Source organism: Pholcus phalangioides, unplaced genomic scaffold (assembly GCF_987345545.1).
Source record: "Pholcus phalangioides strain wild (caught in Gottingen) unplaced genomic scaffold, Ppha-v1.0 ptg000021l_1, whole genome shotgun sequence".
Taxonomy (NCBI): domain Eukaryota; kingdom Metazoa; phylum Arthropoda; class Arachnida; order Araneae; family Pholcidae; genus Pholcus; species Pholcus phalangioides.
In genome coordinates this window covers 14,664,672-14,691,889 of record NW_028301614.1, presented here as the reverse complement: position 1 = coordinate 14,691,889, position 27,218 = coordinate 14,664,672, and the positions used below count along the sequence as shown (strand labels likewise).

At 37.3% G+C, this 27,218-nt stretch overlaps 1 protein-coding gene and 1 long non-coding RNA gene across 2 annotated transcripts in view; one reads left to right on the top strand and one right to left on the bottom strand.

Moving 5' to 3' along the window:
* The window catches only part of LOC149070682 (uncharacterized), an 87,391-nt gene that overhangs the window by 44,282 nt on the left and 15,891 nt on the right, over nucleotides 1–27,218 (top strand). The gene's annotated exons all lie outside the window — the stretch shown is intronic.
* LOC149070683 (uncharacterized) lies at nucleotides 7,231–10,762 on the bottom strand. Its single transcript, XM_089248864.1, has 3 exons — nucleotides 10,665–10,762; nucleotides 9,167–9,392; nucleotides 7,231–8,517 (listed from the first exon to the last, which is right to left on the bottom strand). The coding sequence occupies exons 2-3, from the start codon at nucleotides 9,380–9,382 to the stop codon at nucleotides 7,231–7,233; spliced, it is 1,503 nt and encodes a 500-aa protein (XP_089104990.1). The 5' UTR covers nucleotides 9,383–9,392; nucleotides 10,665–10,762.

Sequence of the window (27,218 nt, the reverse complement as noted above, 5' to 3'; positions counted from 1 at the left end):
CCCCGATAATATCCGTGATCGTTCTAAATACGTCGATAATGGGAAGTGCTCAGTTATCATAATCACATTCTCTCTAGACCAAATGGTACCATTCCACCGGACGCGTTTCTGTATCTTGTAGGCATCTTTATGTGCATTCTTGTCCCATAGCAGTTGCCACTTTTGTAACAGGTCATTTTTTAGCACCAATTTGATGTGACTGCGTGGCAGCAAGAGTTGTTTTTCCGTTGGGAGATTAAGAACATCTTTGGCCAATCTGTCCACAGTTTCATTCCCCGCTATTCCTGCATGGCCTTTGACCGATTTGATACTGATAGACGGATGGTTGTATAAATGCTTGCGTATTCGTCGAGTATTTTCATGTGGAGTGCGCTGATCACGAATCGCGTTAATGCTAGACGCGCTGTCAGTATATATCGTCGTCTGCTGATTTTGCTTAATCGCCCATTCTACTGCAGCTAGTATGGCCAGAACCTCCGCCTGAAAGATGCTGTTCCCTTGACGCAACCGTCGACTCCAAGCCTCTTCAACAGATCCTTCTGCATTCATAACTACGTATGCACAGGCCGTTGATGTCTCTGTTTTTGAGCCGTCCGTGAATATACTAATTGCTTCATCCGATGAGCATTGTTCCACAGCAGAACTTGATTTTGTAACAAGCCCACACTGGGATGATGAAGCCAACTCCTATTGTTACCTTCGTAGGCATCAGGTCTTATAAGAATTCCGTCCATCCAAGCCTCCCTGCCCTAATGCAGGATTGCAAATCGACGTGCGTCATATTCAACATATAGGCTGAGTGGGGGGGAGGGTTTCCCGTAGCAGTATACAGGACATCATTGGCTGTAGTTCTGTATGCACCAGTTACATAAAATAAGAATGGAAAGTTGGGCAACATCCAGTAATTTACGGAGACTTCGTGTCGGGTTTTTATACCAAATAGCGCTTGTGGATGAAATTTGCCGTTGTACAACCGATCTGTACAAAATGTTCCTAAATTTTTTGGCGTATACCCCACTTTGGGCCTGTTATGCGTCTTAATTTTTGCATGGTGTCTTGAACCTTATCAATTTGTTTCGTCACATGCGTCCTGAATTTGAAGTGATGGTCAATGTGCATTCCAAGATATTTCATGCATTTAGATATTTCCAGTCCAACACCATTGATTCTTATGCAGGGACGCTTTTTCTTGGGGTGTGGCCATAATAATTTAGTTTTAGTCACCTCCATTCTGAAACGATGTCCTCCTCTAGCCCATTGTTTCCCAACGTTCGCGGCACCCTTGGAAATAACATCAAAATTTGGGGCACCCTTCATTGAATACAGAGTTTACTACAACAAAAATCACTCAGTGAAAATACATCAATAGAGTTTTGTTCGATTAACATTAATGTAAAACTTTTGATTGATGCTTCACTCCTTACAGTTGGCGACGAAACACCTATATCGTCCTCTCAAGGCCTTGCGGTGTATATTTATAGCTTTGTATTTTATTGTCTCCATAATCAGAAAAGGCTTGCTCGCATAGAATGATATGAAGTTGAAAAGGGTGAAAGTGAGTTATTAGATTATGATACTGTTTTCTCAATCCAAGTCAAAAAAAAGCACTGACGCCTCACTTTTAGTGAGCTTACCTTTGAGTGTGGAATCACCGCAAATATCAATGAATTCATCTGGTTCGGCAAGCAATGAAATCTATTTTCTCCGCACTGTCTGCGAAATCAAATGTTGAGACAACCCAGTTGAGATTCTCAGTGGAAAGAGATGGAAAGTACATATCTATTGCTTATTGCAATCTTGATAAGTGTTGAAAAAATAAGTGATACTTCAACACTTGATAAGCGTTGAAGTCTTTCAGCTTATCCGAAGATGATGTCACCCTCCTCTATTATTGCGAACGTTTCGACAGCTGGCTATGGGAAGATAAATCCAAGAAAAAAAACTCAACTGTCTTTAAGGGAAATTGTAAACCTACGTCCTCTCACTTGCCGAATGAGACTACAAAGCCAATGAATCATCTTTCCCTCGAGCTCGTGTGCTTTGAACGGGACCGTACATGGACAGCAACACTAGGCGAAAGCTCGCATTGCTGACACTGCAACCACAGATGGCGACTTATCCAATAAGTCTGTCATGCATGAGAGTAATTTATTCGACTTGATTTATTTTAAGACCTTAAGTGGACTGTAATATTTTTTTGATTTATCTCCATAATATCTCGTGGCACCCCGGTTGGGAAACACTGCTCTAGCCATTTCGACAGTTCGTCAAACGCAGCATCCGCAGTGCTGCCAATATCGTTGGGGGTTCTCGCCGAAATCACAAAAACCAGATCATCAGCGAAAGCTTGGACATAGACATACGGTCCCCAATTCTTTTTCAGCAGTGAGTCAAGCACGATAGACCCTAGTAGCGGACCGCCGCATGAGCCTTGAGGACAGCCCATGGCCTGATGCTATTCCCCGTCTCCTCCATCAGTTGGCATCACAACCGTTCGATCTTTTAGCATGATCTCCACTATACAAATGAGGTTGTGAGGAATCGTTAATTTTCGTATAGTATTGATTATTATCTCGTGGCGGACCGAATCAAAAGCACCGCCAATGTCTATGGAAACTATGGCCGTTACTTGACCTCGTCGATGTCTAGTCGTTATCTCCTCCATCAGTGATGCTACTGCTTTTTCTGCCGAGCCACCTGTACGAAATCCGAACTGTCTTGGGCTAAGCCAGTCTGCCTTCTCTAGATAGTAGCATGGCCCCCCACATAAGGGGGGGGCTGACAGGGCTCTAGCCCTGGGGCCCGGGACGGTTATCATCATTTTTTTACTTTTTCATGCTATAAATTAACTACAGAAGGGGTCCGTTAAAAGTCTGACCGCGGGGCCCGCAAAAGATCCCAGCCTAGGGGCCCCGCTACAGGATGTTGTGGGGGCCATGGATAGTAGGTTATCCGTTGCACCACCTATTTTTCTAGAACTTTACCCATTGCAGAGAGTAAACAGATGGGCGATTAAACTATTGAAGATATCTGTGATAACATGACCATGGGGTGCGACTAGTGTTTTCAAAAGAGGAATATTTATGTTATCGATACCCGGAGCTCATTTATTGTTCAGTCTCTTCTGACTATTTGATTGATCTCCGTGTAAGTGAATGGTGGGTCCGTCATAATCGTAGATGGCGTGTATGGAGTCAAATTTATAGTATCCGGGAGGTTCGGAAAAATCTCCTCCAATTGTGCTTGGGCCGCTTCCAGCATCATCGCACCAGTATGTGGACGATCGGACATCAATCAACCTACCTGTCGTGGTAGACGCTTCGTTTTGAACATAGATTTGTATGCTTGTCCAAATGGGCGGCTTTCTCCTCTGCAGAAGGCAATCCAACTAGTCGTTTTTGCCTTGTTTACGGCCTCAATATTCCCTGCTCTGAATTTTCTAAACTCCTTCTTCGCCTGTACTCTATCATCACCCTTGGCCTTAAAATGAAACGACGCTCTAGTTTACGGAGTTGCCTGCGTGAAGCTGTTAACTCATCCGTCCACTATTTCAGAGAATCGCGGTTTTTAGCAATGCGCGGTTGTGCATAGCCCAGCACCTGGATACATCGTTCTTTCAGCAGCTGCATTGAGGCATCAAAGCATGCATTAACCTGGGAATCTATTACGCTGATGTCGTTATGCCAGCGTTTCAAACGTGTTTGGGGTTTGCGGTGCATTGTGGGATAGATTTACGTCATCATCGCTAAAGGTTGATTTTCCTCACATCGTTACTAGCGATTTTCGTTATCGCCATCGCTACGTGAAACGTTAGCTAACGGGAACAGGAGACCACTCGTTAAGCTCGCGTTACGGAAATAAACATGGCCGCTAGCGCGTATATTTTTCGATGAAGGTGAGAGCAACGGAGACAAATTAGTTAGAATTGGAAATTATTCATTCATTATTAATTTATCAAGTTTTTTATTATAATGAATATTAATTCTCTGAATTATGTTTCTTAATTTAGTAACATGATTCAAAGACAGCATTATCGTTTAAAATGTTATCTGTACACATACTGATTGGAAAAAATTATTCATAGCGATAAATCGTTATAAATTATTGTACTCGGTACAAAGATAAATCACTCTACAACGTTATTTATTTTTTTTCAAATCTTGCATAAAAATGCCTTTATCTTAAACTCATCTCAATATAAGAATATTATTTAACTGGTAAACCTTTCTCTCTCTATCGCGATATGTTTTCAAGGTATTTTGAAATTCGCTACAATATTTTTTCACATCTCGTTCAAAATCGACGTGAATATATTTTTAAACATCTCCAGATTTTTCCCTTAATTCGTTCAATAACATCGATATTTTGTAATATCACTGATAGTGTTAAAATAATTGTATTGCTACTTTCTGTGCAGTACATAGGCGTATAATGCAGTAAACACTCTTTTACTCACACACTATAAAAAAATCGAAGTAAATTTTATTAATCAACAATTTTTTTCTAATCCTTGAGTGCATTTTCTGATAGGAGTCTGTAAATTTGGTGGCATTTCATTTTCATGTGTGAAATAAGGAAACCAATTGTCTAATTAATGATGTAAATAAAAGGTTACTTGTTCTTGATTTTGTCTTAATATCAAGACGGTAGAATATGTAAAAACATGGGAATGATGGTGATATTTTTGCTCTAGTCGTTTTGAAAATTCATAACATCATTGAACTTCAATAGAACATAATTTTTTAAACGTAATAATTTAGAAAATTTCCCCGTGCCATCAAATTGATCTGCGTGCATAGCCAACCCCTTTCTCAAATATTTGACGAAAATAGAAAGAATCCGGATGCAATAAAAAAAAAAATGTAGCTTACGAGAAAATTAGGTCCAACCCCCAACACGCACAAATAAATAAAAATACAATAATAACGCACGTGTTTTTCAACATTCGTTGATAGTGATGATGATTATCAGCAGCGGAGAAAATTATCCGATTGGTCCATCCCTTTCGGCGCTGACACAACTCTTGGACCAGGCAGTTTTTCGTAAAATCGATAACGATGTACCGCCGGCTGCTGAGAAAAATGAAGTTTTTAACGATGATCGTTGAGATTTGCGTTATGGGCGTGACGTCACTAACGACCTCGTCGGGGCTAGAACTCCTTAATACACATGATATGAAGGCGTCTTAGTCGGGGCTAACGAGAAAGACAGGGCTATGGCACTCGGAGCAGAAACGATGATCACGTGACCAACTGGGTCCTAACTTTCTTCCCTGTCCCTCAAGCGCACCCGTAGCATGGCTTTCTTGGAACACATCCACTGCAATAACCAAGTTCTTCGAATGTTCCCTGCGATCTTTCGCAGTACATAAATACGCATTCTGTTTGTAATATATGGCATGTTATGCACCGAACAGTTTATAAAAAAAACAATGATTTAACTTTAACGGAATATTAAAAGCTGCTTCCACAAAATTCTTTTTACACAAATTTGAATGCCATTTCATCTCAAATTTGTATAGTATTATTTTCTTCTCACTAGATAATTACTGTATATAAAAATCTCATTCCCCCCCCACATCCTGGAGAAAGGCCCCTAGGCTATCTTTCACTGGCCCTTTTATAGTGAATTTATAAAATAAACAAAAAAATTGTCCTGGACCCCCTGTCAGCCCCTCTTGTGAGGGCTGTACAGATTTAATTAAATTTTATAACTTGTATGCTTTTACAGTTCAACGCTCCTGATAATCCTTTTCATTTACCTTTTAGAAATAGTTAACACACACGACAATTATATACAATGAATGTAATTATTTTTTGAGTGTTGCAAAAACATGTGTGCATAATACTTCCCCCCCCCCCCACACACACACTTTTTTTTTGGAAAATTATAAACACTGGAAGAATAAAAACTGCTACGAAGATTTTTATTTTACCCTAAAAATTGGGATAACAAACCGTTGAAAAAACACTGCACCAATTTACCTGCTTTAAACTTCACACTCTCTTTAAAAATATAAAGATATCTGAAAAACCCTTCAATTAAATTTTGTTCAGATTCACAAAGTATTGTAATCCATTTCATTTTCATAACCAGCAAATGACAATCTATATAGCACTCACATTCTGAAACTAAGTTTATTTGCATTAGCTATACAAGATCTATCATTCTATGTAGTAAAATAGAACTTTCATCTAATTATTAAAAAAAAATTGTAAACTACTTATTTTCAGTATGAAGAAATATTGAAATAGGAGAAAAAAAATTCAGACATGCAAAAGTATAAAATTTTTATTTATCATTTCATGCACAATTCATCACAAAACTGGAGTTTTGTAAGAGAAAGAAATACCACCAAAAAATATTGAAGCTACAAAATACTACAAATGTGCACAACAGCGTTGTAACATATTAGGGTAATTATATATTATATATACAAGATACAAAAAACGAGAATTTGGAAGCTACCAAAGCTGTCAATGACAGTATTGCAATACAGTTGCTCAAATTTTCCTGCTGCCTTATTTTTTATGCATAACAGTGAGAAAACATCAACTATCACTTATGAAAAGTTTTAATTTCTAACGAAAACTAAATTTAGAAATACAATAATTTTGGGAGTATTATTTACCTTGACGTCTTAAATAACTCACAAAGGTAAACCTATCTCAAAGCAGTTCTATATTTGGGAATTCCAAATTATTTTCTACTCTTGAAACTGTTAGATTCTGCTGGACAAGCATATATATTTGTTGATATAACAATGGCCGATATATATTCGCTTTTAAATAATTGCTATTTCAGTTTTCTTATCTTTCTAACACATTCTTTCTCATTACTTTTGGTCAACTGATCATTGAAGTATTTTACAAAATTTGCGATAAAAATTTTTGCAGTTATCAAACAAATGGTTTCTAATTTATCAACAAGGCTGCTTGCAATGTTACAATGACATACATCATTAAATGAGATGCTGTCAATTCTCTTCAAAATGATGCTTGCCAACTTGAAGAGAACAGACAGTTGTGCGCTAGTCGATAAAAATTTATTTTTGTGACCCTTCACAATATTATACATTACGAACCACACAACGGAAACAGTAACGATAACATTCTCAGTTGGCAATGTCAATTTTTTCCTATTTAGGTCTGCCAAAAATTCATATATATCAAGTGAATCAGTAGATACGAAGTCAACGGTAACATCTGTAGAACTTCGTAACCACTGATTTCATACATCACACTTTTGTTTTGATAGAACATTTTTGGCCACATATCCACCAATGTATGTTATAATAGGTAAAACATTTTCTGGTATCATAGAAAAAGAAAATTCAATGTCTAATATGTCTTGATAATCAATCACCGCTACAACATTATCATGATGTTCATTTGATGGAAGAAGTGTTTTCAAAGGTAAGTTTTCATTTTGAGTTGATAGAAGAATATTATTTTTGAACCGTATTTTTCTCTCATTCTCCAAGACTTGAACGAAACTGATATAGTAATTTGATCCACTCATTTGGTGGTACATGCCAAAGCGCCCTTCCAAATTGTCATTTTGGAATTTGCTCAACAAAATATAATCTACCCTATAATTATAAAAAATGTATGGAATCAATGCCAGAAAAGCATCAATGGTTGTGATAAGGGCCTGAGCAGACAATGCTTCTGAAATGGGCACAGACTGCCTCCAAACTTTCAACCACAAAGCTATTTTCACTAATAACTGTATTTGGTGTTTAGAATCTTTTGCAATGGCTTCTCTGAACTCATCGTTGAACCTTCTTTCTTCAAACACACTCTTAACATTACACACTTTCCATAATTTCACAATAATATCTATAAAAAAACAGGTTCCCTCGACATCACCAAATATGTTTGGATGATTTTTAGCTACATGCTTCAGAGCAATAACATTTTTCTCTGAAAAAATTCTCAGAGCTAAATTCACATTTTGCTTTTGTATTCCAGAGGGGTATAAAGCTTTCAAGCTAAGTAAGTTTCCATACTTTACAAGTGAATTTTTTTCAATATCATACATTAGTTCTAGATGTTTGAACAAGGCGGTAATTACTTCATCAGGTTTTTCAATGTTAGGAAATTTGATTGATCTACCCCCATCTCGTTTAGCTTGCCAATTGTTACGAACACATTTTAGAATGTGAACTGTGTCAAAAATGAAGAAAAGCTGCCTATTTGCATCACAAGGATGTGGCACACTTGAATGTAAAATGTTATTACCAGAAAACAGTTCAAAAGCTTTGCGGTTTACATTGTTATTGTCTGATATTACTGAAAGCACTTGAAAACCAAGCTTCTTTAGAGATATAATAGCAGACATACACATATCTTTTAACTGCTGACTTGTCAAATTTTGAACTGGTACAATGTTAATTACATCTTTATATTTTGAGAGTAATGAAGAAATCATAAAGACTTGAGCTGTTTTTGCAACTTTCTCGGGATCAAAAGCACTTTGGCCATAAATGGATCCTCCTTTGAAAGACAAATCTTGCTGAATATAAATTTCGTCTATGTGCAAATTGATCAAAAATTCATGTGGTTTCAAAAATTTCAGTCTTGATTTCAAATATGCTAAACTTCCCTCTAATGTGGCTGAATTGAGAGAGAAACTACCAATCAAATTTTGTAAATTTCTAGAGTGGGGAAGGCATAAAACTCCAGATTTCATAAGTATGTTATATATATGTTTGAAATGAATATACAAACAAGAAGCAAATATAATAGTTTGATTTGTATATCTCCTGCCATTTTTTTCAGTTTTTAACAATATTAGTTGCTCCACAAGAAATTGCAATTTTATCGAATCGTTATACATCTGTAAAGATTTCAATAAATTTACAGCAATTTCAAACGCATTGTCGGAATCGGGTGATGAACATGATTCTACATAAAACATGACATCTTTCAGAATAGACTTGGAACAGATTAGTTTTGCTTTGGCTTATAATTGCATTGGAAATTTCAAAATTCTTTTTTTCTTGCAAACTTAGTTCAACAGCAAGATTGATATTTTCTTGTTCAACATCTGCGAGCCTACGCGATGATGTTGACTTAGAATTCAGATATTCTGGTAAATTCTCAAAAATTGTTGGAACAGCATTGTCTTCGTATTTTGGAATTTTTCGAGGGAAAAACTTTACCTCACCATTAACAATACATCGACCAGTCCTGATTATACAGCTTTCTTCAAAATGCTTAATACATACTCGTGGATCCTTCAACCCTTGCAGGTCAGTTGGAATTTTCCGAAGCCATTGGGACCTGAGAGGCTCCTCTTTTGGCAAACAAAACGTCGTGGTATGTTCTTCTGAATGGTAATTAGATCTACAACCTGCCACACTACATCGCTTGGGCATTTGAATATATCTGGAAACAGAAAAAAATCTGTTAGCCAATAAGCATTTTTCCTTTAAATTCACTTTATTGAAATATGCAATAGCAGCAAAAAAGGTGCACAATGTCTTGTTCAAAGAAACAATTGCTTTCATTACCTTTTAAATTCATAATCCCCCCCCCCTCGCCATCTCGCAAAATTTTATATACAGTTTACTCCTCACAGTCATTGCTCAAGAGGCAGAAGGCAAAGAGAAAATTACTATTTTTAAACATGCAAAGTACCCAAGAAGAATTAGAAATTTGTTTTGTAACGTTTGTATCAACGTTTTTCTTGATGATTTGAATAACATTTATTGAAAACTTTAGTGCTTAAACAAATATATGAACTAAAATGCAATCAGGTTTTTAAATCAATTTCTACTTTCTTAACATACCTCCCCCCCCCCCCATGGATTTCAGGACTATCTATTTACTATTATAGCATGAGGAGCACATGTTGTGTTGTGAAATTGTAATTTACTACTTTAATTTCTTATGGTACGTAAATAAAAAATTATCACTATTAATCATTTTAGATTTCATGGGGAGAGCGTGGAAATTGACCTTTACTACAGGGAGTCTGTGGGACCTTGACTTTCACTGGGGGAGGGGGGACACAACATCAAAAAGTTCGGGAAACACTGTTGTACAGTACAAACACACACTCATAAATGAACAAAAAATAAATGTTAAACATAGGCCAAGTTCTTATATAGTTATTTAAACTTATTTTTTACTGTTCATTAATGATTTCACAAATGTGAATATTTTGTAATTCATTAATGCATTCTTTTTAAACTAGGCCGGATAGTCGAGTCTACTGTATGTATGCATAGATAAACATAAAACGTTTTAGCCAATATTGCAGCGGTTTTCAACCTTTCTTGAGTTATCCATCATTAAAGGTTCCTTTGACATATGTGTACCTGAAATCTGTATGATTATAATACTTTTATGTAATTTTTACAGGACGTTTAATTGAAGAGTTGATCAAGTTCTCGTGTGCATGAAATATACGTATATTGTAATATATACAGTGGATTCATTAATAACATTTTCAAAAAACCATCATGGAAACACGTAAGTGGGAAAACGCTTTAAACTGGAAATCTTAATAAGAATTACTTAGAGTTGAGACAACGAAAACAAGCTCTACTAAGAAGGAAAACATTAATAAGCGGGATCAACTCTATATAGATAAACAGAGGGGAAAAATGAGCTAATATTGAATTTGAAAGAAAATTACTTTATTTATTTGCTTACTTTATTGGGACCTAAGAGGCTCCTCTTTTGGCAAACAAAATGTTGTGGTATGTTCTTCCGAACGGTAATCAGCAACCTGCCACACTACATCACTTTAGACATTGCAATATATCTATAAACAGAAGAAAAAAAAACTGTTAAACAATATAAAATTTAAAGGAAAATTGATTATTTCATTGAAATATGCAATAGTAAAAAAAAATTTATACGCAATGCTAATAAAATGTTTCGTTCCAAGAAAGAAATTGCTTTATTTAGTGCATGATTAATCTTTAAATTCATAAACCCCTTATCTCATAAAATTTTGTTTGCATTATGCTCATATCATAGCCATAATTTATTTACATTATTTTGAGTTATTTACATCATGAGTACCTATATGCATTTTATTTACATTATACTCATCATAGGCAAAACTTTTCTGAAATTTGTACCATCCATGTGTATCAACGCTTTTTCTGATGAGTTGAAAAAATATATAACACTTACTTTACTTTAGTAACTATTAAAAAAAACGAGTGTGCAAGCCGAATGCAAAATAAATAAAAATAGAAATTGATTCAAAACCCTGACTACATATTTGCACTCTTTTCACAGATAAATATTCAGCAATGAAAACGACAAAAAAAGTAAAGTATCTCTACACTGAGAACTCCTTAATTATCATCGCAAGCTTAATTATTTTGTATACACTACTAAATAGTTAAATCATGAAATTTCTCCACGCCAGAAACATGATCACTTTAGCACGTGTTGCGATATACACAATTTGCTTTACTTTATACAGACAACTCTGTTTTAGATTTAATATCAATAAAGATGGTTGAAAAGGTATTTAACACTTACCATGTATTTGGATGTTTCTCAGGAACTATAAATTCGCAACGAAATAATATTCATTCAGCTTCATTCTTGGATCGCACGTTGGAAGAACTGAAAAAAATGTCATCCTTTCAGCTGCAACGTGAAGGAGCTAGGACCCAGTTGGTCACGTGACTGTCGAGTGCCGTAGCCCTCTCTTTCTCGTTAGCCCCGCGACCTCGTTGTGTAACGACGTGAGCGTGGGGCATGGCCCCCCACAAGGGGTGGGCTGACAAGGCTCCAGCCCGGGGCCCGGGACGATTTTCACCATTTTTTTGCTTTTTCACGATTAAATTCATCATAAAGGGGCCCGTGTGTGTTCGGGGGGAGGGGTCTGCAAAAGATCCCAGCCTAGGGGCCCTGCTCTAGGATGTGGGGGCCATGGCGTGGGGTGTCTATTACGCTCATGTCGTTATGCCCGCATTTCAAACGTGTTTGGGGTTTGCGGTGCATTGTGGGATAGATTTACTTCACCATCGCCAAAGGATGATTTTTTTCACATCGTTACTAGCGATTTTCGTTATCGTCATCGCTATTCGAAGCGATAGATAACGGAACTGGAAAGCACTCGTTAAGCTCGCGTTACGGAAATAAACATGGCCGCTCGCGCGGACATTTTTCTATGAAGGGGAGAGCCCTAGAGCAACGGAGACAAATTAGTAGAATTGGAAATTATTTATTAATTATTAATTTATGAAGCTCATTATAATGAATAATAATTCTCTGAATTACGTTACTTAATTTAGTAACATCATTCAGAGACAACATTATCGTTTAAAATGTTATCTAATTACACGTACTGATTGGAAAAATTATTCACAGTAATAAATCGTTATAATTAAACTCGGTACTAAGATAAATCTCTACATAAATAATATAATGTATCTCTACACAATAATAATACTCTAAATAAATATTTTTTTAAAAAATCTTGCATGGAAATGCCTTTATTCTTAAGTTAAACTCATCTCAATATAAGAATATTATTTAACTGGTAATCTCTCGCTTTCCGTGCAGTACACAGAAGTGTAATGCAGTAAACACCCTTACACACACACAGTATACTCTGCGCACTAAATACACTATAAAAAATCGAAGTAAATTTTATTAATCAACAAATAAATTTTTTTTTAATCCTTGAGTGCATTTTCTGATCGGAGTATAAAAGAGATGTCAACAACAGTAAATTTGGTGGCACTTCATTTTTGTTGTGTGAAACAAGAAAACCAATAGTCTAATTAATGATGTAAATTGAAGGTTACTTGTTCTTGTTTTTAGCTTAATATCCACGGTAGACAAATATGTAAAAACGTGGGAATATATCATGGTGATATTTTTGCTAGTCGTTTTGAAAATTCATGTAACATATCACTTCAATGGAACATCATTTTTAAACGTAATAATTTAGAAAATTTCCCCGTGCCAGTATCATGTGCGTGCATAGCCTACCTCTTTTCAAATATTTGACGAAAATAAAAAGAAATCGGGATGAATTAAAAAAAAATGTAGCTTACGAAAATTGGGGACAATCGACACACACAAACGTGCACAAAATAAATAAAAACACAATAATAACGCACGTGATGATTATCAGCAGCGGAGAAAATTATGTGATTGGTCCATTCCTTTCAGACCTAATGCTACTCTCGGCCCAGAGAGTTTTTCGTAAAATAGATAACGACATACCGCGGGTTGCTGAGAAAAATCAAGTTTTTGACGATGATCGTTGAGATTTGCGTTATGGGGCTCGTTGAGAATTTGCGTTAAGGGCGTGACATCACTAACGACCTCGTTTTATAACGACGTGAGCGTAATGGACCCCCCCCCCCCCGATCTTTGCTAATCGTCTTGCGGTAGTTCTATACTTCGTGGGTTTTTGATATCTAGGCGTAATATTGAGTTGCAGGTGGATATATTTGTGCGCACTATACGAATCTTCCGTACCTACTGACCAATCGGAACGCCTGCAAATATTTTCTGACGTGGTAAAAGTATGATCTGGCCATCCTTTTGCGTCATAAAATTCGTAGGTAGGTCTTGTCCGTCTAGAATTAAACAGAAACAAGTTCCTGCTGGTGAGAAATTCCTGAATCGCGAGCCCTCTTAGATCCGTCTCTCGATAGCCCCACCATGAAGAATGACAATTGACATCACAAGAACCGCTATATATGTTCCGAGAATTTAATAAATCCGGTTATTATACAAATACAACGCCACAACAGGCAAAAGATGCCCATAAAAATATGGATGTCATATATTTCAAAAATACAGCAACCCAATTAAAAATGCAATTACAAAAATTATAAACAAATATATACATATGACGAAATATTATACAATGCCCATAAAGAATACTTATGGTTGTCTGATTCTAAGTATGGATAGCTTCTCGATCTACCCCAACATGTTTATCGTATTTCTTTTTGAACGTGTCAGTTGTGTTACAATTTATTACCTCCGGGGGTAAGCTATTCCATTTATTAACAACCCTATGCATAATCACCGGCTATTATGCATTATCCAGTTACCAACCATTTTTATAAGTTTAATAAATTTTGTTTTTTTCACATTAATCGGTGATTATGTGTAATTACTAGCTCGTATTGGTAAATATGATAAATCATCAATGAATTATTTAAATTTACCGGAAATTTTGTTCAAATTTCAATCTAAGATGATAGATTCGATCAGTGATGTTGCTTATGTTTAAAAATATTAATAAATGTGAAGAAAACTAACATTTCAATTAACAACCTCATCGAAACATTTCAGTTGGTAGAAAGTGTGTTTGCTGAGTACATTTTGAGGTTAGATTGTGAACTTGCCACGAGGTGTCGTTTAGGGCAATTCTGAACACTTTGTTCAGTGCAGTAGTGCAGAGACTACAGAAAATTTTATTTGTTATTTTAGTAGGCAGTGTTAGGTTCTAAGCCAGTTTCAACTCTGCTGTTAATGTTATTTTTGCTATTTTTTAAGAACATAGATGCAAAGGGTACTTAAATTTTTAGAACATGAAAGGTATTCATATCGATTAAAAATAATTACTAGTTTTTTTATGTTCACCTTAGTTGTATATTTTCACAGGGACAATCGATTCTAGATTTGATTATGTCATTTAATTAATTAAATTAATAAATTTCATAAAAACTACATAATGGAAGCTACATTCCTTACTTAGCTGACCCCGTTCGGTATTGCCCAACCCACGGGGATCGGGGCAATACCGAACGGGGCATGTAAGCTCTTACAAAAAAAAATTATGAAAACTTTAACCATGTAAGTCAAATTTTTTGTGGTTTTTTAGTAGGTAATCCATAATTTTATGGTAACATCCATATTTTTATGGCCATCTTTTTCTCAGCCACCTCGTTGGGCATTTTGCCTGTTGTGGCGTTGTATTTGTATTTGTATAATGAAAAACAGGGTCTTTACATACAGTAAATTTTTTCATGAGCTATAGAAAATAATTGAGTAATTAGGGATTTCCCTTAAGTGTTCGGCATTACCCCGCTCTCCCCTAATACTGAAAAAGGTCAAAATTTGCAAATGCATATGCACGTATACATTTGCATATAATCCGGGCTCTAGTTATGAAAAAAGTTATTCGAACCCATCGGAGATAAGTTGTCAATGTTAATGGTATAGTAGCTGTTTGTAAAGTATAGAACTGTCATAATCTGCAAAAAGTAATACGTCTCTCCTACAGTTGTCAAGCTTATTTAATGTTATCGTCCATTGGTTAATTTTTTTTTCATTCAGAATTTCCGACCAAGCGGAAAGGTGGGGGAGGGGGGGATGATGATGATCGATTATTCAATCGTATTATCAAACCCAAAAGGTAATTCATTTCTAGCTTCTATACCTCCAAGTGGTGTCCCTTTGAGCTTGGGGCATTCTCGGATGATGATCTGACATTTAAGACTACGGAACAGACTGGTGACCTCAGGTTTGCTCCAGTGACTAGAAATCTGTATCGGAAAATAAGATTTTAGTCTCTTTATCTTCCACTGCTGACTATACATCCGGGATTCTGTACCAAAACCTCCCAGATAGAAACAGTCTAAAAGTTATTGTCTACCAAGCTTTGCCTGAACTCCCTTGAGTGTCGTCAGTTATGTAGTCAGGATTGGAGCGTCGGCTTTCAGTGAAATTTTCCCGCATGGTCCTAAGACTAGGTCAGGGTGTTGTCATTATTAACGTTTTTTCCCCAATGAGAGGGGAATCCTCCGAAATCTCTGTGATCCTCCGATCTATCCACTGATACATAGGAAGAATGTAAATAAGAAAATATATATTGAGATACCCACGCGTCTTTTTAGTCTCACGTATTTATTGAATTCTTACTTTCCAACAATATTTCTGCAATTTAAAATAATTTTTAAAATATTCATAGAAAAAAAAGGTTCAAAAATGGGGATAATGTGAGCTGACTGTTTTGAATGAGATAGTATAAGGTTTTGCACTTGATGACAAGAGCATGAAAGTTGGTAAAGAAGTTGTTTTCTCATCGTGGTAAGGAAGAAAGTTTTGACGGTCGAGTCATCGCTATTATTATTTTCATTAAATCACGTATTTTCATATCTGGAAAGATACGGCAGAGAAAAGGTATGGCATTCTAAAGGGGGGGGGGATTCAGTGATTTCTTCTCTGCCCCGTAAAGGGGGAGATACTAAAGGAATAAATTTCAATATTAGACAAAAAATATATATATGCATATATATTGACGGTGAATGATGTAGTTGTAGTAGCAGACAGCGTTCCCATTGAAAGACTGAGACACATTGTCGAATCCATGCTTTAGGACGATTCTAACAATCATTAAAAAGGATTAAGAAGAATCTCGGAACAATGATTGAATACTCGATACATCATTCTTACTCACTTTACAATATATTCGTCGTCGTCCCTCCTTGGTTGCCAATCACATACTTAAACAGCAAAGCAGGCCAATTTTAAGCAATTTAAACTGACGAGCTACTTAAAAGGGAGGGGGCATGCTTTGAAAGGGGGAATTAATTCCGAAGTGTTCCTTAAATTATGAATAGCCGGTAAAAGTTAGCTATTTTTTTCTAATTGGAAGTATGCCTCTCGGATCAACGGTTCATCAGCAAATTGCGGTGCAAGGTGTTAGCCATACTGCTCCCTGGGTACATAAACGATTAAAGTGAATTTTCGAGTTTCCATTTCATTTACGCAATGAAAAAAAAGGATGCCCTATCACCACGGCTACTCTTCTTATGGATATCGTCTCGAACCGAGATTAGAACTCGTCTTGGGAACCAACTACTGGGTCTCGATGAGTAACTGTCCATTATCATCCAAAGTCCTTAGGAAAACCGCCGGCAACCGATTTCATTTTGCTCTTCGCTCCGCAATAATCCACGGCTATTCGTTGTTCGCGAATCTTTCTTCCATATAGAGAAGTTCTACTTATTAGAAAAGTTCTTCTTTCCTTTTACTTTAAAACTCTAAAAGCGCGTAGCACATCTTGCCTCGACTCCGTTGTTATTTTTTCTGAATTATCATGGATGTGCTTTGTAATTAACTCTATAAGTTATTATTTTTTCTTTTTTTCAATTCATAGATTTAGATTTTTCATTAGCTCTCGGATGATTTCTTTTGTTAGGTCCTAATTTCAATTGGTTTTGGAATTATTTCTTTCACAAACTTAGAATTTTCTGCGATTCCAAATTTTCATTAACTTTTTAGTTAATTTACATTGAATTATGTTTATATTTTTTTAGTGAGATATTTTTTAACGTTCCTGTATATTTTGTAATAATGTATGAATTTTAGGATGCCGATTTCTATTTCCTCACATAATATACAAAATCGGAGCTAGAAGGGCCCCAAAATTGTTAAGACACCTCTAGCCCTCATCAGGTAAGAGCGGCTCTGCGTCAACCTCTTCCTCACTTGCGTTGCAAGATAACTCTTTAAAAACGACTTCTTATCCCTATCTCTTCTGAACTGATCTGGTTCAGTTCTGAATATTCTGGTTCAGATTACCTTGTGCCTCCTGCAAGTTGGTTTTGTTTTCGGTACCACTAAACAATCGCTCTAGAGTGAGTAATCGTCCTGCAAACGACCGTTGAACCGAATCGGCATCTGTGCAATGGACATGTAATCTTTTCCAAATTGTGTCCAAGCAACATGCGATAAATTTATAAACGACTGCCCTATTACTAAGTCATAAAAAATTTTGAGTATTATCACCGACTACTAAAATGGTCATTTTCTGTCCTAGAACATCGTCAATTTCAATGTCAGCCTTTTTTTTTAACGACCTCCCATCTGATAACATTCTTAAATACCGGCTCTACGGTCAACCCCAATCACTGTTTTTCGTGAGACAGCTGGTATCTATCATTGCTTTTATTTCTTTACCCCCCCCCCCAACACCATGACGTTCTTCACGTACATCATCGAGTCAATATTCTTGCGGTGGCCGACAGACAAGTTGTTGCTTGTATGCTTACTCTAATGTCATGTCTCGCTGTAATGTTTCAATGACGCCTGGTTTGAATTCTGAACTTTCTCACTCGATAAAACTTGTTTGTGTTTATGGCAGTCCCATGTTTCTTTCCCAATATGACCCGTATCTATTACATGAGAAGTATCCAACTTCCCATCCCTTCTCTCTCTCTCTCTCTCTTGTCAGTTTTTCTTCTGTCAAGGAGTGCATCCCCCTTCTTAAAAGTTAGGGAGCAATTCGTCGCGGAGAATGTATGCCTCGTTCCAGAATCTCTGCATTCTATACTTGTCATCAGTGTAATTTCTTTGTAGTTGGTATCTCCTCTCAAACTCTGTACTGCTTCCAGAAAAAAAAATCTTTCATGTGACAAAAAAAAAATCACATTCCTTTCCTAATTCCACTGGCTTGGATCAACCCTCGCCTTGTTTTACATTGATGTGGTTCAGGACTTCCTAATCTAATTTATTATAGATTTGATCTCGATCAAGATGTCTTCAAGGAGTTCAAATCAGAGACTTGGGGAAGGAAGTTGGCCTCACGTTTCGCTTTTCTTAACTTGCTCTACGCATACCAACGGTGTAGGTTGGAATTCTTCAACACCATTTCTTTTATTTTCACATAATCTTTCAAATCTTCTTTTCTTCTCACCTACATAGACTAATAAATTCACAGCCCTTTTACCTAACAGATTTAACCGGATTTCCGATTTGAAATCCTCCGGAACATTCTTCGTAGTGAATGCCCGCTCAAGCGATGCGAAAAGTTATAGCGATGCGCGTAATTTCTCTGCGATTTTTCTCAGTTTTTTTTTACTCGTGGTTCACAGTGAACTCCTATGCAGAATGTAGTTCTGATCTAAATTGAATCCAATCCAAGTCCAAGGTCGTGATCAATATCCCACTTCTAAAAAGTCATCTTGCCACTATGTCATGCAGGCACAAACGCATCACACACATAAATACACAAGTTCACACTGAATCATAATACTGAGTATAACTGAAGTACTGCAATTGAACTTCACTTGAGTTAATTCGTTCTACTGCGTTTACATTCGCTATTAATGCTCAATATTTGATACTATTGCTATCAAATCAGAATCATTCCTCAACGACGAACGATTAATAAGATAAAGGCCGAATCAGGACTTGCAGGGTGTTCTGTATAGAGAAACCATTGTAAACTTACTATATTTCTCTATCCTTTTTATTCCTGTCTCAACATAACTTCTTTACTTTGTCTACTTCTACTTTGTCTTCTCTCCGAGACCGCTCATCGCTTTGGGAAAGAGCGCAAACCACTGGGCGGTCAGCGGTCATGTCTGTCTGTCTGTACAAAAAAAATGACAGTACCAATTTTGTTTAAGGAGTTTCAATTTCGACGTCACTGTCACATTTGAACACTGTAAAGAGCGAAAAAAATAATACAATGTTTTTCACGCTTCGAACATTTCCAACACAAGTAAAATTAAACATAAGTAAATATAAGAAGTAGTCACACACACATTTTGCCGCATGAGATGGTTCCTTGGTATAAGCAATGTTGATCACCTATATCAACTGAATAATGAATAGTTCGATAGTTTAATCAAAATTATGATGGTTGTAAGGAGCGGCAACTTAGGCTTTAATTAGACACTCATTTTTTTTTTTTTATAATTTCTGATAGTAAAAATTCACATGAAATAATGCTTTTGAGCCATACTTTGACAACGAAGACGCCGAGAAAACTTGAGGAAATGGACAGTGACGAGGGGGGGGGGGAGTGTCCATTTAGTGCCCCCAGCAATTTTTTCTGGAACGGTCCAATAAATTCAAAGGACAAATTTGGCTACTTGTCCGGCTCTGGAGCACCAGAAACGAATTTCTTGATAAAAGATGCCTCATTATATTTCCTCTTTGAGGGATAAGTGTAAGTAATAATCATGCCACCCCCCCCCCTCTCCCACGAGGGCGAAACTGACACGACTCTAATCAAGGGGCGATTCTCATTATTTTTTTTCCAGGCTATAAATTCAATATAGAAGGGCCCGGCAAAGGTCCCAGCCAAGGGGATCTGCTGAAGGTTGTGGGGGCATGATAATGATGGCTCATCAATAAGAGCTGTAATGAGGATCAATTTATCTGACGTAATTAATCGGTAAAATGATCCTGAACCAAAATACGGGACAGTTTCTTTAAAATCGGGACGTATGATTGCTTATTTCAAACGGTGAACAATGATGCGTGGCTTTGTTTTAAAAAAATCAGGTTTATCCCAGGGTCACCTAGGCTACCACACTGTCAGTCGGTCACTCACCAGGATAGTCTTTAGGGGCGGCACATGAAACTTTGCATCCGGACGGCAAGTAATCTTCAGCCGCCCTTGAGTTTAGTCAAAAATTACGAAGAAAATCTGCACAGGTTTTTTTCTCTTGAAATGAAATAAATAAGATTTTTCTTTCAATGTATCATCATATTAAAATATACGTGATCAGGAAACAAGGAGCGGCTCGATCACTTCCAATTGACGTCAAACACGTCTCCTAAAATTTTTCTTTTCTCGCCCAGAAACGTCACAGATTTTTCCGTCCTTTAATTTAGGAAAAAAAAGGGTTTTTTTTCCTCTTTTCTGGATGTGGATTGATTTATTTATAGCTCACGAACCGACAGAAAAAAGAAAACCGTTATTATTTCACGACCAGTCTTTCGCAAAAAAAAAAAAAAAAAAGCGTTTTTCTTTGCCATTTTCAAAGACAACCTCAACGGAAAAAATCTCTCTCTTGTGAAACGAATTCATTTCTTTGCTAAAATCATATCCAATCACTTTTTTTTCTTTTTATTTATTGAGCTGTAATTTCTCTCGAGGATTTTTTTCAATCTGAGAAGCGTCATCTTGGGAGCCATTTATTGACAGTTCGATTCCTTTTTTCCTCCATAGGATCCATGCATTGAGACACGTCGAGATGAAATCCGTTAAAGAAGGGAGAGAGATTGGAATTCTATCATTTCAATGCATCTCCACCGCGAACGTGAAAGGAACACTACTCGAATTTCGATATGCGTATCTACTTGTTCTTGCTTATAGAGTGCCCCTAGAAATTTAACGATTTCGATTACTAGCAAGTATTTCATAGGTATGCAATATAATTTACATATCACATCGATCCATAGTTTATACTATCCTTGGCAAAAAATATTCGATCATGTACAAAAACATCAGCATGACATGTTTAAAATGGGGAAAAAAAATTCTCTCAGTTGAAAATTTTTGGTGAAAACAATCATTCTAAATACGGAATAAATGAAAAGCTGCAACTGCCAAACAGAATTTCATTTACATATTTCCAGCCAAATTTTTTTTTTTTCAAAAACTGACCACTTGTTCCCCATAAATGTATACCGACCGAACAATTTTTTGCCGGGTGTTATCAGTTCAGAAACTAATTTTCAAGGTCACATCGGAATATAAAAATTTATGATTTTTTTTCATTTATTGTGTACTTAGAATGGTTGTTTTTTCACCAAAAGTTTTCACTGAGAGAAGAGAGAATTCTTTTTTAATTTTGCTTTTCGCTTTTAAAAACTGTAGCATTGCTAATGTTTTTGTGCATGACCGAACACTTTTTACTACGGGTAGTAGAGGTGACTAATTTCGGCATTCCATACACGTTTGTTTAAAAAAATCAGAACATCCCAGAAACTTGCGAGGACAGTTCATGAAATGCTCAATTTGAGAAGTCCAAGTTTTCAGTATGTCTGTAATTTTTAGTTTCTTCTTCTAACAGGTTCTTCGTGGGCATATCGATGGTAAGTAATTTACATAAATAGTGTTCCGGATAATGTCTCACAAGTCCTTGAAATGAGCTGAGAATGAAACAATTTGCAGGACGTTACAGATTTATTCATACAGAACAGCAATTTTACATGTATTTACAGACAGTGATTTCACGAATTACAAATAAAGTTCTCTCATTGAGGATAGAGTCCAACAGCACTGACCACCTCTCTTTGTCCGTGTGATTGATTGATTAATTAACGAAAAATTACGGAATCCTTGCTCATCAAGTATTGAGTGTAACATACGCACACAAAATTAAGTATACGTCAAAAGTATGCCTGCAACAAGCAAGCCTCTGTGCGTCTCAGCAAATGTATACGCATGGCGAGCATGCTACAAACGAGCTCTCTTTTTAGTAGCAAATGTATCACGGACCAGATCGAATCAACAGGTCATCCAATGACCGCTATGGTGATCGAGTGGTCATAGTGACGGACTCGCATTGCGAGGATCCGGGTTCGAACCCGTCCATCGCCATAGTAGTGGTGGTCGGCTGAAGTTTGTTTTCTATGGTTTCCAACTTCGCATGCACTTTGTCCGTATCCCTCTATGGAATTTTTTTAACAAACGAGTACATGTTTGAATGTGCGTGGGTGTGTTGAGAATCTAATGCTAAGTTTTGTTTCTTAGAAATGCTTGTAGTCAAGTAGTGCTCTGTCTTCCCAATTCGGAAGCAGACAACTCGATAGGTTAAGTTTTGCTTATTGTGTCATGCGTGAATTTTCAAATGTTGTAGGTTTGATTGGAGACAATAAAATTGAGTGCATGGCACTACAAGCAAAACTTAACCTGTCACTACTACTAATATAAACCGTACATGCATCTCGTACACATTTCTCTGCGGAATTTCTCACGAATCGGTACATGTCAGAACGTGTTGTGTGAGTGTATGTATATGCTGTACGCATTTCTGTTTTGCTTGTTTCATGTTCTTGCCCGTACCGCCACCTGCCTTGCATATTTTGAAGCAAAGATGGTAAATGCTTGAATTTTTCATGCTATAAGTATCATGTTGAAGGTCTGGCCGCTCTCTGTGGAGAGACATTCAAATGGGAGACCGGCTCGTATTTTTCGCCTTGAAGTTGGATCACCGCAGGTCACTACACCACAACAAAGGGAAAGTAAGTCTACTACTGCTAAACCACACAAGCAGCCCTCGTCCGTATTCCTTCGTGGAACGTCTAACGAGTTGGTGCATGTTGGAATATGCGTGAACTTAACGTGAAATTTGTTTCTGTGTAATGTTTGTGCTGCTATCTGAACCAGAACCAGAATTTCAATGCCAATGCCTGGCTCCTAAAGTGGGCTATAAGTTATTATAAAGCCGGGCCCCCTTGAGGGACCCATGGGAAGAAAAAGACAAGAGAGTTGTGGATGTTTAAATGTGAGTGCATGTATGTGGGAGGAAAAGATTCAAGAAAGTCAAATTTGGGCTTAAATGGTTCCTTTTCCAAAAATTTTGAATAAATGCCGCGAAAATACCACCACTGTCTTTCGTAATTTTACTATTATTATTATTTTAGTGTTTTTGCTGTCAAGAAAGCTCGGAAAAATGGCGTCTTGAAGTTGCGCCACTGCTCGCACCCCATTGATGGGTTCGTATCGGCTTCTACATTGACTGAAACCTGAAAGTACAATGGGGTTAGTGGCGAAGATGGGAAATTTCAGAGATAGGATTAGTGAGGTTGTTTTTCAAAGTCGAGAAAAAAAGTAGTGAGAGAAAAATTTCAAAAAATTTAAAAGTTTAGAAATGTACAAAAAAATATTTTAGAGTTTTCAAGGGAAAAAAATTTATAAGTTTTTTAAAGAGGATTTTTCCCTTTTTTTTTGATGGAAAAAGATGGTGAAAGGAAATTAGAGAAAAAAGAAGAGAATTTCCGAATATAAGAACTGGAAGAAAATTTCTGAGACGTAACTTCAGAATTTCAGAAAGTCCAAGTTCAGGCTTAACCATGGCAAGTATATTGCCAGGTTCGAACAGTAATTTATCGATTATGGCTCTCCTCTCTTTTTTGGAATTTGTGCTGCGATCTATTTTTCGAACTATGAATGAAGCGTAATGACTAAAAATTTACACAGCTATAGGATTGTTGCTCTCTGTGGCGAGAATTTTAACTGGAAAGATCGACTCACATTCGCTCCTCGATAGATAGATAGAACCGCTCACAGCCCCGGACTAATGCAAAGCACCTTACTTCCGTTACCTCAGAAGAGGCAGAGTTGTGTCGGAAAAGTTAGCAAAGATTTATAGTGGTGGCTCCCCTTGCCCCGTGCTCGCAAGTTTCGAATTACTCGCGTCGTTCTCCCCATGAAGACAGCCATCAACTCGATGCAACGTACAAGCCATTTGACTAAAATGTATAGTTGAATCCAATGACTAGGGAGAAAAATTGCACGTGCGCCCAGTGGCACATAAGGGCCGGAGACCGCAGCCTGGGATTTCAAAAGAATGGTGGAAAAGACTTGTGGACAAGAAAGAAGAAAAAGAAGCTGGCATGTTGAAGTGGGAGAGATTTGAGAATGGTCTAAATACACAATGCATACAAATTACATATATACAGCGCCTCGACTGTGACGGGAAACGAAGAAACAAAGCCTCCGTCCACAGCGCTGAACAGTGTGTTCTGCTCGCTCTTCCCCTTACAGAACATGCAATATATACACACACAGAATACACACATAGCCCACACTGCGACGGGAACAATCAAACAGAGCCTCCGTTGACAGTGCTGGGCATTCACATTTGAATTACATGTATACATTATTTACTTTACAAAAATTTCCCTTTTTTATACTATTCGGAATGCACATAAACATTACTATGAAGGTAGTATTGGGTACAAACATCACCCTGAGCTCATACAAATATATATTCAAGGTTACAAAATTACTATCATACTATAAAAGTGCGGCGGGAACAATCAAACACAACCCCCGTTCACAGTGCTGGGTGGCAGCGATCACATTTGAATTTAGCTCCTCGATATTGGGAGCCACAGAATATCAACTTACCAGACCACCACTGTGGTGCCTGTGGGGTTCGAACCCGGGTTATCAATAGTGCGGCGCTCACAAGATGGCAGGCTAGAGAGGCTCAGAGAGGCACAAGGAGATTTAGTCAGTCGTGTTTAAACTTTACGAGAAAGTTGTTAGCTCTCTGATTAGCCTGTAAATACGTGTAAATTGCTGTTGTGTAAATAAATCTGTGTTTGTCCGTCGAACCGCTTCGTGTTTTGCGACCTCGAAGTCTTGTGAAAAATTATCCGCAACAATATACAAAATACATAAAAACGTTTTCGTAATGTTAATATTTAATGAAGTGAAATAATATATTCATGTACATTAAATTTACTTAAATAAAATAAATTAGGGGCATATGGTGCAGTAGACAAGACACACTTGACCACCCCTTCAAAATTTGTTTTATGTATTTCGATTTTCAGCTTTTTATTTATGATCGTGTCAAATCTAAAAAGCATGTGATTGAAGCGTGACTTTTGGGCCCACCGTACCTCATCAGCTCGTAAATTTTTCACAGAAATTATTATTATTTTTTCAAAAACGCTGAAACTGTCACTAGATGATACGTAATGGGGCCTAAAATAATCAAAATGCAGTTTGTGAAGTGGATAGACGAGAATAATGTATTGTCGGATAATCAGCATGGGTTCAGAAAGGGGAAGTCATGTGTAACTAACCTCCTTTGCTTCTACGAAGGCTTTGGGTAATGACAAGAATGTAGTTGTTGTATACTTTGATTTCCAGAAGGCATTCGATCGGGTCTAACATGATGAACTCTTCAAGCGTTTACACTAGATTGGGATAAGAGGCAACTTGCTCAATTGAATAGAATCATGGTTAAGAGATAGGTCGCAACGAGTTATGGTAAACGTGGAATTCTCTGGTTGGAAAGACGTCACAAGTGGAGTTCCTCAAGGAGGTGTCTTTGGCCCCATACTTTTTTCACTTTTTATCGATAAACTTGATCAGGGTATCGATGGGATTACTAGCAAATTCGCAAATGATGTGAAGCTAATGGGGGGGGGGGGGGTGATCAGGAATCAAAGCGATAGGGAGTTGCTCCAGACCAACTTGAACAGGATTGCAGCATGGGCAAATGAATAGAGCATGACGTTTAGCGTTGATAAGTGCATGGCCGCTCATTTTGGTCAAACAACCCACGGTTCTCTTACGAGTTGAATGGTGTCATTATCCCGGATGCAACTAGGGTCACCGATTTGGGAATTCTCATTGACGAGCGGCTTAAGTTTTCTGAACATTGTTCAGCGGTTGTCAAAAAAGCGAATAGAATGCTTGGTTTCATTTTCAAAAAGGTCTCTTCGCGTTCTCCTAAAGTCATTCTTCCGCTTTTTCGAGGCTTAGTTCGTCCTGGACTGGAGTATGCTGTAAGGTTTTGGAGACCATACCTACAGAGGGACATAGACTTGGTTGAAGGGGTGCAGAGAAGAGCTACGCGTGTCCTTATTGGCACACGGAAGAGAGACTTCATTTTTTGAATATGTTTACATTGGATGAACGCAGGTGTCGAGGAGATATGATCGAAGTGTAAGAAATTTTCAACGGGATGGATAAGATGGACCATGAACTTTTAGTACACCGCCAATCGACAGCTTTTACAGGGGGACACCAGTATCGATTCGTGAGGGACAATGCAAGGCTATGGTGTCGCAGGGAATTTTTCTCTAATAGGGTTGTTAATAAATGGAATAGCTTACCCGCGGAGGTAGTTAATTGTAACAAAATTGACACGTTTAAAAAGAAATACGATAAACATGTTGGGGTAAATCGAGAAGCTATCCATACTTAGAATAAGACAACCATAAATACATTATGGGCATTGTATAGTATTTTATCATGCGTATATTGTGTATAATTTTAGTTTTTAATTGGGTTTTTTATTTTTTTTTCAAACCGAGTACGACTCAGGTCTATTGCCATAGGCAATTTACTACCTAGTGAGTTGTGCCGGAATTGTGAGTGTGTGTACCTAACAGTCTGAGTGCGTATCTAGTGTTGTGTATGATTTTTCAGTGCTGCCATCTATATCTCAGAAGTGAAGCGAGTGATGTGTAGTGACTGAATATTTGTACTGTTTGTAGGACTGTTGCTCTCTGTGGCGAGACTTTTTAACGGGGAGATCGGCTCGCATTTGCGCCTCGAAGTTGGGAACCACAGAAAATCAACTTCAGCCGAACACCACTGTGGCGACGGTGGGGTTCGAACCCGGGTCCCCGCGATGCGAGTCCGTCACTATGACCACTCGACCACCACAGCGTCTTTCGTACACAAATGGTGACATCGTGTTCTGCCTATAATTGCACCAACCGGTGGGGAAAACTGAAGGAAGGTAGAAATAAACTTTGATTTTTCAGGGTCTAGGT

Excerpts from the sequence above, each read along its gene's own strand:
- LOC149070683 (XM_089248864.1), bottom strand. The coding sequence starts at position 9,382 with ATGCCCAAGCGATGTAGTGTGGCAGGTTGTAGATCTAATTACCATTCA. Across the intron at positions 8,518-9,166 it reads GATGTATTGTTAATGGTGAG|CAAGATTTGTCTTTCAAAGG; the intron begins GTAAAGTTTTTC and ends ATTTATATTCAG.